Genomic DNA, 12435 nt, shown 5'->3' with positions numbered 1-12435 from the left:
AGTTTGAGTGTAGTGTATTTGTTTTTCGTTTTCCTAAATTACCGTGCCAAGTTTTGTATTCTTTCTGTTTCCAATTTTGCTTTCGGTGAAGGTTTCTCGGATCTCAGCAATCCCACACATAAACATTTATCGTTATATCCATTAAGACTTAAGGTTTTAGATTTTCAACTATGAGGGAGAACTCAGCCAAAGATGCTTGAAAGATAAATACGTTTAATTAGGGGCAGAGGATGATCATTAAAGGAAGTCTGACTGCTGCAGAAGTCATTAACAATCTTAAATGAAATTTTTATTTTTATGATAGCCATTTACATGTATAATAAGAGCCAATGATTCTTGGGAGCAGTGTGACAGAAACAGAGTGTGGCGAGAACTCATGTAAGACATACTATTTAAATGAGCTGGTGTTAGCTATTCATATTTGTTAATGAACTAGATATGCAGGGCTATAAGAATGAATGTTCTGATGCTTTAAATTTTAATATCTAGAAATCAAGGGTAAGGACCAATTACTAGAATTTCCACCCTTAAAGGAATAATTAATAACGATATAACAAATGTACGGCACCAAACTTCTAAAAAAAAAAAAGTTCAATTTTAAAAAATTAAGATCAATAATTGAAAAACAGCCAAAACAGTAATGTCAAGCCGTAGGAGTTTGTGATCATGGCAGCTTTTTGTGCTGGTCATGGATCATAATTCTAAATGTACTAATATACAATAACCCATATGAGTGCATTGCAGACCCTGTTATCACCTGTAGTTAATGGTGCCTGTGAGACAAATGAACAGGCTGTTCTTTGCTCTTACCTTTATGGTAAATAAACTAGCATTCTGGAGTCACAATAATTAAATAAAATGTAAATCCCTAATCTCATTTGGCTATTTGGACCAAGAAAGTTACCCGGCTATTACCTGTCTAGTTCTAATGATTAGTAATGATTTATTGTTCTTTTTTTTATTGTTCCAAAAGTGCTCTGATGTGGTGCCTTGATGTCTAATGAAAGAAATTGGTCTTAAAAAGCTACTCATTGTTTATCCTGACTCTTAGATAACACATTTTTCTTCTGATAAAGTATTTTTCTTATTTATTGTTCAAAACACACAATATAGACAATAATTCTAATTCTGGTGCTGTTTTATTTAGTAGTGTTTTATCCCTGGTGCCTGGCTGTCTACCATCATACCTCAGCACATAGCTTGACTCTGAGATAAGCCCCCTCTCCTTTGCTCTTTCTCGCAGGCTTTCTGTAGTTTGTCTGCAGGATGCAGGTTTTCGACTGAAGAGCGCAGTGGAGCTCTTACTGTGCCTTTCCGGTTCCAGCACAATCAAAGTTTTGTGTTTAGAATTGTCCTTGACATTCTTTCGTCCCACAATGGGGTGGACACAGTGTGCTGGAAACCATGACATCATTATCATTGACACAGACTTAAATAAATCACCTGCATCTTGGCCTCTTTCTGCTTATTCAAGGATTCTTCATCTGAAGGAAGAAAGTGCTTTTTATTTTTACAAACCTTCATCCCAAGGGTGACTGGAAAATGCAAACTTTTACAAGTGTTTTAAAAACAAATATACGATGTGGTTTTAGACACAGTATGCTGAGTCAGAGGTGTCTCGGAAAATGTTTAAGGTTAGGCGAGAGGCAGAACGACAGCCGGATTGCCTTTAATTCAGAGGAGATATTCTCAACCTATGGATTATTAGGGCCTTCTGCATATGGATTTGCAGGAAACTTCCTGAGATAAGCAGATACATAGTATATCACATACAAACCTGAAAAGGATTACTGTTTCATTTTAATAAATTGAGCCTAAAATTCAAAAAAGGACGGGTTGGTGCTCAGTAAGTTGAAGCAAAGTACATTCTAGGTAAAAGTGACACCATCTCAGTTGCATAATCTTTGGTAAACTGGGTTTATAGCTAAGGTATTACTCCAGAATGCAATGCACACAGCGCGCCAAGTACACGTCTGTATACCCAGCATTTAATAAGTTGGGAAGCAACCACCTACTGTAACTTCTCTTTGCTTTTTCATAAGAAAATGACAATGAGGAAGGAAGTACAGCAGAAATCTTGAACATTACCACTATTATGCAAAAAAAAAAAAAAATGCTGTTAACTGTTTTCCCCTCAGTGACTTGATCTCTCAGATGGAAAACTTATGATTCTTCTGACTCTTGGCTACCAGAAATCACATGAGATGAGCGAGGAAGAAAGACACAAAAGCTATATTTATAGCCAGTACTGAACTTCTCAGAAATACCTTAATTTAATTCCTTCCAGAGACCAATAAAAATATCAGATGAGGGAGCCTTTCAACCGATCGATTATTACAATTGACAATACAATATTGCTACATATTGAACTTCTAAATGTCTTATGCAAAATGTCCCCGTGAAAATATTCCTTAAATAAGAGAGAAGTCCAAGGCCAGAACCGAATTTAAAGTGGTTGTACGGTTTAAACAAATACCATTCAAATCATCTGACTGTTATGGGTAGTAGCATTAAATTAGCATCTATTTATATCTGCGTATTTTACCTTAAAAGGCCGAGGCTTTTTTAGTTCTGATAACATAAACAGATAGGCTGCAGGATACTACTTATAAATCATATATTTTAATTTTGCTGTACCATTTGCTAGAACCTGTTTTTCTACCAGATAATTATGACTAGAATGTGATAAGCAAAGAATGGTCAGGATAAATTTGGGAATTTACAGAGTCCTATTTATAAAGTTTCTCTTGTTTTAAGTGAAATGATGATCAGAGAGATCTTTATCCTGGTTCACCGTTGGTTCTCATTAGTGTTGTTATTGTAAAAACACAATTTTTTAAAGTCCGTGTTTAATTTACTTACTCGGAGCATTTTTAACTGTCAGCTGTCCTTCTCTGCCCTCTCACATACTCTGTAATTTGGGAGGCAGAAAATTCAAGAGCTCTCCTGTTTTTCAAACTCTCCCTAATTTAAAATATGGCAATTCTGGAAAATAACCTTTCATCCCCTATGAATCTTCAACCTCACTGCCACCTATTTTCACCCTCACCACCACCTCGAGCTCTTGTTACAGCTACATATTTTTCTTTGGGAAATGGCTACGATTATATGCTGGAGCGTAAATGATAAAGAAGAAAGATATTTATGGAGTGGTAGGGAAAGGCCTAGGGAAGGAAAGTTTTAGAAGTTTCTATAAAACAGTGAAACAGGTGTTTTCAAATGCCTCTGGGATGCTTGTTTTATAGACTGGGAATTTCAAGTTTTGATATGTAGAATAAGGTTTTTCAAGAAATACGCCTGCAGAGATCAGCCCCATCGTAGCTACTCCAAGGGGGGAAAAAGCATGAAATTCTCACTGGCCACTAATCAGCCAGTTACCAGAGCGCGGCAGCTAGCATGCCTCTGACTAAGTACAAATACTTAGTTGCTTTTGACTCGTATTGAAAAAATAATATCTTTCCCCCTGTTTGTCACTAGAACTGCCACCAGAAGAAAAGCCCTTCGTTTGTCCCGAATAGGCACCTCTGTTTTTCACAGCTTGCAGTAATGCTTAAAGTAAATAAGTTCTTGTGCAGCTAGCACTGTTGGATTCATTCAATTGCCTGAACAAAGCTATTGTTTAGAGGTTTACAACAAGCCTTTTCTCTGTTTCCTTTAAAAGAATCTTCCTTGTTCCTGTGGTTGGCATGCTTAGTATAGTAAGCCTTTCTACAGTGTTCAAATGCTAAAGATAATTTTCCCCCACAGAAGAAATGAAGGAAGACTATGACACTATGGGGCCGGAAGCCACGATCCAGACCACAGTTAACAATGGTACAGGTAAGTTGTGGTTACCACGTCAAGATCGTACTTGTCCCGTGTCATGTGGACTTAGTGAGTCGGAAGAGAGACAGTGGCCCATCCATTCGTAGTTCCATGACTTAACGATGAAGTCAGACATTACAAGTCTCCTGTTTTTGTCTCAGATCGGAGTTCTCTTTATTTTATTTTACTTTATTTTGCTTTATTTTTTATTTCTTTTTTTTTTTTCAGCAAATATATCTTTCATTCTTAAACCCCTGATTTGCCTGTGAAAGTTGAGAAAACTGAACGGGATACGTACATTTTTTTCAACGCATGAGTTGAGCAAATTTCTGGTAGTAATTTTTATTTTAAAAGACTGCATAAATAAATCTCAAAATTAGAATGTAATATGCCTCTCCTGGCTACCACTTGCTAGTAGTCATTGAGAATTCAAATGGTATGCTGTAATTTAGATTGTAAATGTTTTTTCAGGAAGACAAACCAAATTTCCATGAACATTCCTCACAAAAATTGATCATCTGAGTCCCTTTGTATTCTTTCTTCACTTTTAATTCTTGGTACCCTCTGCCTCCTCTAAATAATGTTTTCCAGGCAGAAGTTTTAGAGAGAATTGACAATTTCACTTCTTTTTAATGACGCTAAAAAAATTACTGTAGGAAAGTGGTGAGCAGTGTTTTCTTCTGCTCTGCTACTGCTGTGGAATGGGATTTCAGGACGGTTGGGACATGCCATGTTCCTCCCCCAAAACTGAACGGTGTCTTCCCTCACATTCTCATGTCGCCAGTGCAAAGGTACATTGACTCACTATGTTTATCTCTCTTTTCCTGAATAAGGCTAATTATTTTTGGTGTTATAAACAATCCTTCATACGGCCATTACAAATATTAACCTAGTGCCCGGCATAAGGTTATCTTCTAAAACAAAACAAAACAAAACAAAACATCACATGGCTCTATCCACTCAACTCACCAATGAGAAAAAAGTTGCAGTTTTACGAAGTTTTAGAAATGTGAATAATTCAGATGATAGTCATATCTCCTTTGTGTTGATACACATCATAATAAACTGCTCATGCTGTGCTTCTATTTAGAATGTTCTTATTAATAACTTACAAGGCACTAATTCACTTTCTTGGGTGTAAAATAAGAGAAATAATGAACAACTGTTGTAATTTTTCTTTCATTTGAGTATGTCAATTTAAGGTATAAAAATGAAACTGTGGAATATGGGATTAGGGAAAAAGTATAGAATTAGGAAAGATCATCAACCCTAGTGTTCAGGTATAGCTTTGGCAATACCTAGATCGCGACCTTGGGCATGTCAGTTACAATCTTTGGAACTCAGTTTCCCCACCTGAAAAATAAATAGATCACACTAATTGCTTCTTAAGAATATTTCCAGGTTTAATAGTCTGTGTTGCAGGGGTACCATCACCATAGAATATAGAAACAAGACAAAATAATTGCATATAAAAAGATAACAATGAAGAGATAGCATAAATTAGATACTTTCTATAATGTCCCAACTCATGGGATCAAAAATGGCTTCATTTTTTTTAAGATGAATGTTAAATTTCAACTTCAAACATAAGTAAATCCTAATTCTTGTTAACTTTATAGGCATGTAAGGTGTCACAAAAGTAAATTCATCCTACAAAGTGACAATCTACTAGCTGTTTTATACGCTTGAAGCCTAAAATGAGACTAATAAAAACCATTCCTGTTCAAAAGATTTAAAAATCAATTCTGAATGTGCTTTCACCTGGCTTTAAGATCTCTTTTTCTGCTACTACTTACCATTGCTTGTAGTTCATGTGTATTCAGTCAATAAATGAATGAACAGGTATTCATTGAGAAGACTGTTCTATATACACCGTTGGTGTACTTGTGGTGGAAGATGGGCCAGGAAGTTTAAGACATGGCTATTATTTAATTTAGAAGATGATACTAACACACAAGAAAAAACAAAGAACAAGAAGAAAACTATGTGGTAAATACACAACTAATGGTAGGAACTATAATCACTTCAAATTACAGAAGTGGGAGAGAACTTATGGGGTGAGTAGTCAGAAAAAGCTCCATGACAGAGGTAAAATGTAAACTAAGTATATTTTCAGTGGTCATAGAGAAGTGAGGAAGGGCTTTCTAGCAGAATGTGTAAGCCAATGAAGGAAATTGTGAAATCAATTCAGAGGATAGTGAGTAAAGGATTCACTTGAATCAGAGGGTCCTAGGAGGCAATTCATGGGAAATGAAGCCGGACATTTAAGTTGAAGCCGACTGAAGAAGGACATGAAGCACAGACCAAAGAGTTTGTGTCATGTTATACTACCGTGATTTCTGTGGGGGAAAACCAGACTTTGAGAGACCAACTGGAAGTCATTGTAGTTACTCAGGTGTGAAGTGATAAAAAGCTTGTCCTAAGGTGGTGACAGTGGTGAAATTAGCAACATGATTTCTTAACAATCGGTCGAATCTCTGGGTGATGGAATCAAAATGGCTTCAAGATTACACATCTACATGTTTAGAACATGGCAGTACTTGCTATTTCTAGATAAAAAGAAGGAGGATCCAATTTTGAGAAGACCTTGAGCTAGTCTTTACACATAAGTATTTTCATATAAAAGTTATATATGAATGTGAATATGAGAATGTCCATTGGAAATGAGGAATTGAAACACAGGAAGTCAGGGCTGAAGACATAGATTTTAGAGTGATGCAAATATGTTCTGATAGTATTTAACATCATGGGACTATGACATTAACCATTGAGAGTGTGTATATTGAAACAAGTAAAAAGCTGAGGCCAGGGCTCCTGGTGGGTGGGGAGAAAAATCAAATTCATTGAAAGAAAAAAGATGAAGATAGAGAGGGAAAAAAAGTGAAACAACCAGAAGGCAAAGAAAGAGAGTTTCAAAAAGTAGAGACTGGTCAATTCAATCAAAGGTTCAGATAACTACAATTGAAAGAATGCTGAACAAATATATTGGACTTAGTAATTAGGAATTTACTGGTGACCCTCAGTTTTTAAGTCTGCCCTTTTAGAGAATAAATACATATTTCTTTACAACCCCAAGTTGCTGCTTCTTATCCCCAGAATCTTTTCAGTTGCTAAATACATGGGGAATTGAAATAAGACATCTTTTCCGGTTGAAATTGCTTATTAATGGACCATCTCTGTCTCCACCCAAGTCCTACGAGATCCAGCTACTGGCTGACCTTCTTTAGCCATCCCGACTTACAATGATATCTTCTTCCAGTGAATGATTATTGAACAAAACACTTAACTTTACCATAAATTCTGTAGTGTGCTGTTAATGTGGTGTCTTTTCTAAATTCGACTGCGAACTCTGACAGCATGGATTGTTTCTTAGCCTACCGTATTGCCTATAAGAGCACCTTAATTTTTTTTAACTTTATCCTTCAATCTTATTTTTTAATTTTTAAAAAATTTATTGTATTTATTTTTCAATGTACAAGGTTATATTAGTTTTAGGTGTACAATATAGTGATTCAACAATTCTGTACATTACTCAGTGCTCATCAAAATAAGTACACTCTTTTTTTTTTTTTTAAGATTTTATTTATTTATTTGACAGAGACAGCCAGCGAGAGAGGGAACACAAGCAGGGGGAGTGGGAGAGGAAGAAGCAGGCTCCTAGCGGAGGAGCCTGATGGGGGGCTGGATCCCACAACACCGGGATCACGCCCTGAGCTGAAGGCAGACGCTTAACGACTGAGCCACCCAGGCGCCCCAAAATAAGTACACTCTTAATCCCCATCACCTATTTCACCGATCCCCTCCACCCATGGCCTCTCCGGTAACCATCAATTTGTTCCCTATATTTAGGATTTCTCTATATTTAGCTAAAATTAATAGGCTGTCAATATATTTTTAATGAATAAATATGGAATTAATTTAATATCAGATACCATTTTTCTTTTCTAATCAAAGCAGAACCGATAGACATTGAAATAGATAAATTCTAAACAGGTTAAGCAAATTTTCTGATAAAAAGTGTTGTTATTAATGAGAATAAGTTGTGAAGGAAAGACAAAGACAATGCCTCTAATACTTCTCTCTGAATATTCAACACACAGATTTTATTCCTAACTGAAAGTAAGGGAAAGACCTCTGAATTTCCTTCTCAGCTCTACACATCTATTAAATAGCAAAAATTAATTAAATTCATCTAGATGGATAGAATAGTCTTTTAGAATCTAAAAGTATCTTCTTCCTAGTATATTCTGCTGAGTTTAAAGCTGGAAGAAGCAATGGGAAGAGTTTAGTTGAATTGAATCACAGAATCCTAAAACTGAAAGTTATAAAACAGAACAATTTCTTAATTGTATTTTGATAGTTGAGGAAACAGTAGTAAAAAAAAGCTGCATAGCTAACTGGTGGCAGATTTGGAAATAAAATCTAAATTACCTGACATAGCCTTTCACCTCAGAAGGTTTTTCACCACTCTGAGAAGCTGTCCTGATAGAAACTATGGTATCATCTTTGACTCTTACATACTTTATCTAATTAGTCATCAACTACTATCAATTCTACTATCACAAACAGCATATATCACTTTTATTTCTCCCCATCATTTTTTTCACTATCCTGATTTAAATCCTCATCTTTCGTCTGAGCTATTATGATACCTTGTTAACTGATTCCATTTCAGTCCCTAATTTCTTTAATTCACTCTTCACACTAACAAAGTTGGTTAGAAGTTGTTTTCCTAGCACTTGAGGGCAGATGGATAATTTTAACTCAACTCCCACACCACTTCATACTCAACTTCCTATGGGTCTCCACTGCTTTCTGGATGAGTTGGCATTTGAGTTGAGTTGTCATTCTCATGATCTAACACCATCTTGCCTTTACTACCACTTCCTAGTATATACCTCAGTTCTGAATGACTGATTACCATTTATACTCCTTTGCCTTTGCTTATGATTTTCCATCAACCTAGAAAGCCACTCATTCTTTTTAGTCTGACAGCATCATACACATTCTTAAAAGCCTTCTCCGACAGGAAGTCATCTTACAGTCTCCCACTCAGGATTAACTACTCATTCCTTTGAGGGTCTTCTTGTAGAATTTATGAATTTTCTCTCATATTATACTTAGTTGCCTGCAAGTGTGTTTCTCCTCACTAGACTGTAAGCTACTTAGGACAGATATGGTATGGGTTTTTGGTCGCTTTATCACGATAGATCCTAGAATGGTCTAGGTCATAAAGAGTTTTTAAAGAAATTGAGGGAGTGAATGAGAGACAAACAACACTTGGACTTCCCTTTCATGTTTCCAGGTTGACATTTTTTGATACCTGGTGTGAAATAACCAACCAGACAATTTCATCTCTCATTACTCTAATCTCCCAAATGAGAAAAATTCAGTTATATTTGACTAATGTCCAGCCTTCATGTTCTCCTCTATTTGGTCAGTCCACATTCATCCTATAACCCTTTTCTCAATTGTTCAAATACCCTTCTTAGAATCCTTCATTGCCCCTTAGTACCCGTAGGCAAAATCCACATTCTTCAGACCAGTAAGTGTCATCCATTTCATACCAACAGTGTTCCATTCTCATCAGACCAAATTCCTTGGTAATATCAAAAAAGAATCACATTTACACCAACCTCTGAATCTCTGCCCATGTAGTTCCTTGAGACCCTAATCTCTCACTCCCTTTCGTCCTGTTATCCAAATTCTACTCACCCTTCTGTTCCTCAGGGCCAGTTCACATTCCATTTCCTTAATGTGGTCATCCCCAAACACCCCAAACCATGTCAATCTCTTCCTTCTCTTAAATTCCACAGCCCTCAGGTGGACACTACTAATTTTAACGTGTCTAATTTTCCTCTTTATAACATTTGCACCTATTTTACCTAGTTAATTTTGTGAAGACGAAAGCTGTAAAATGGGAGTAGATTGCATTGCTATCTACCTCATAGGATTGTTGAGGTAATTAAATAAGGAATATATATATATTAGCCTTAGTAAGGGCCCCCAAAATACTTGCTTTAAGAAAAGGATTATTCCTTCTTTGCCTCAAAGTGCCCAGTACAGCAGTGAACTCACATAGTACAGGTTGACTGGTAGAGTGAATGAATGAATGAATGAACATTTGGTGGAGAAAAAATAGTGTCTGAGAAAGGAAGCCACAAAAAAAGGAAAACATTCCAGTATCTTCAGAGAGTGAAACCAGGATGTAAGTCCCTGAAATCAGCTCGTTAAAGGCAAAGAACAGCAGTACAGCGTATCACTATTTTTTTTGCAACAAAGTTTCAGATTAGCAGCACAGCAAAGTCGATTTATAAAAACATGAAGTATTGCAAACCCTGATTTATATTAACAACTCTCTATTTTGCATTTAATATTTCTACACTGGTTTTAATGTTTTAAAAATGAAAGAAATTGTATGCTTTAACACATAAGGCAAAGAATGTCCTTTTATAAAGAAACTTACACCTTCCATAGTTTAATCAGATTCAAATTCAGAATAAAATTATTATGTAGAATTCTTAGAAGTGTGAAAAAGACACTATTTTCTAAGAAGCTCAGAGAAATGGACAAACTCAGGAGCATTATAAAGACCGCATGTTAGTAGTAACAAGGATCTATCTTAGGTGGTTGGTGATCATTAGCATTAATGCGGTTCCACGTGCATATCAGGACCCAAATAGGCCCCTGATGTTTTCCTCTTTGAATGTGTGTAAGTTATATTTATACAGACAATCTAGTACTCTAGTTATAAAGGGCTATTAATAACCACCTGCATCTCTCCTTCCTTCGCTGGGAAAAGAAAAGCACCTTACAACCTTACATCTAGAAATAGGGTAAGAGCAATTTAGGTCTCAGTTCTTAATCTTAGAGAACAGAATAAAATTATTGTCCAAGAACTAAGTATATTGACTGTAACTATAGTCATTAAACATGTTTCCAATCTTTTAAGAATAATATATGAGTGCTTTTACACATGAAAGGCCAATGTTGGTTTGGGATGTGCCAGATTAGTCTAGAGTCAGAAAAACAATGTTTGAACTTTGTCTTTACCAGTTACTAGTTCATGAATTTGAGTATAGAAGAATTCATCTCTACATCAATAAAGTGGAAATATGGACAAGGTCTCATTGTAGGGATTAAATGCTTTATTATTATTATTATTATTATTATTTTGAGAGAGAGAGTGAGAGTGGGAGTGGGGGTGGGGAAGAGGCAGAGGGAGAGGGAGTGAGAAAATCTTTTTTTTTAATTTAAATTCAATTAATTAACATATAGTGTACTATTAGTTTCAGAAGTAAAGGTCAGTGATTCATCAGTCTTATATAACACGCAGTGCTCATTACATCACATGCCCTCCTTAATGTCCATCACCCAGTTACCCCACCCTCCCTCCCACACCCCTCCCCTCCAGCAACCCTCAGTTTGTTTCCTATGATTAAGAGTCTCTTATAGTTTGTCTCCCTCTCTGATTTCGTCTTGTTTTGTTTTTTCCTCTCTTCCCCTATGATCTTCTATTTTGTTTCTTAAATTCCACATATGAGTGAGATCATATGACAATTGTCTTTCTCTGATTGGCTTATTTGGAGCGAGAGAATCTTAAACAGGCTCCATGCTCAGCATGGAATCCCATGCGTGGCTCGATCTCATGACCCTGAGATCATGACCTGAGCTGAAATCAAGACATGAATGCTTAACCGACTGAGCCACCCAGGCACCCCAGTGGTATATGATTTTTAAAGTACCTACTGCAATGCCTAACATACACTAAATGCTCACTTCGATTTGCTTATTTTGCGTTTGTTTGTATCTACAGGTAAGTTTTAAACCAATTTTATGCATTAAGAAATAAATGGATTCTGAACTGTTTTCTCCCTTTACACTGGTTCCTCATTAGCATCTTCTCTAGAAAACAAAAATGCAATATTCAACAACATTTGTAATGGAAGGACTTAACCAGTCAATTTTGAGAGCCTCTGCCAATTAAATTCCTTTGACGTCTTAGAAAACCAAGCAGACAAGCTGTAGGACAAATGTCTTTTCACTGCTCCAACAATGCGTTTGAGGTTAAAAGATGAAGATGGAGGGGCGCCTGGGTGGCGCAGTCATTAAGCATCTGCCTTCGGCTCAGGGCGTGATCCCAGCTTTCTGGGATCGAGCCCCACATCAGGCTCCTCCGCTATAAACCTGCTTCTTCCTCTCCCACTCCCCCTGCTTGTGTTCCCTCTCTCGCTGGCCGTCTCTCTCTGTCAAATAAATAAATAAAATCTTAAAAAAAAAAAAGAGAAGGAATTGCTTATTGCTTAGTTTTCTATTTCATTTCATCTCTACCTAGCATCCTTTTTTTTAAATGTAGAAGAGGATGTAGTGGTATTTACAATGTTTGTGTATAATGATGAAATCTGTCAAAGACTTTTCCTTGATCACTGACTAGCATCAGGAATCATATGTTGTTTTTCTTTTTGTCCTGAATCACAATCAAATAAACAAATAATAAAATGTTCATCACTTACTAAGATACCTACATTTATTCTTTTCTGTCAGGGTGTTTGTTGTTGTGCAGAATTTAAACTGATGATTGAGAAAGAAACTTTAAGAAAATAGAAGATCTAGTTCTTGTTCTTAAAAAAT

At 36.2% G+C, this 12435-nt stretch overlaps 1 protein-coding gene across 10 annotated transcripts in view; it reads left to right on the top strand.

Annotated features, from left to right (window-relative positions):
• ZEB2 (zinc finger E-box binding homeobox 2) overlaps positions 1-12435 on the top strand; it is a 130679-nt gene that overhangs the window by 89913 nt on the left and 28331 nt on the right. For 7 of the 10 annotated variants that reach the window (XM_057317465.1, XM_048214452.2, XM_026510047.4 and 4 more), the window contains exon 4: positions 3748-3819. The exons of the other annotated variants lie outside the window; for them this stretch is intronic. In XM_057317465.1, the coding sequence (XP_057173448.1) occupies positions 3748-3819 (72 nt within the window). The remainder of the gene's footprint in view (positions 1-3747; positions 3820-12435) is intronic. 10 annotated transcript variants of the gene reach the window in all.

The sequence above is a fragment of the Ursus arctos genome, unplaced genomic scaffold, assembly GCF_023065955.2.
Source record: "Ursus arctos isolate Adak ecotype North America unplaced genomic scaffold, UrsArc2.0 scaffold_1, whole genome shotgun sequence".
Classification (NCBI taxonomy): domain Eukaryota; kingdom Metazoa; phylum Chordata; class Mammalia; order Carnivora; family Ursidae; genus Ursus; species Ursus arctos.
This window is presented reverse-complemented; position numbering and strand designations above follow the sequence as displayed.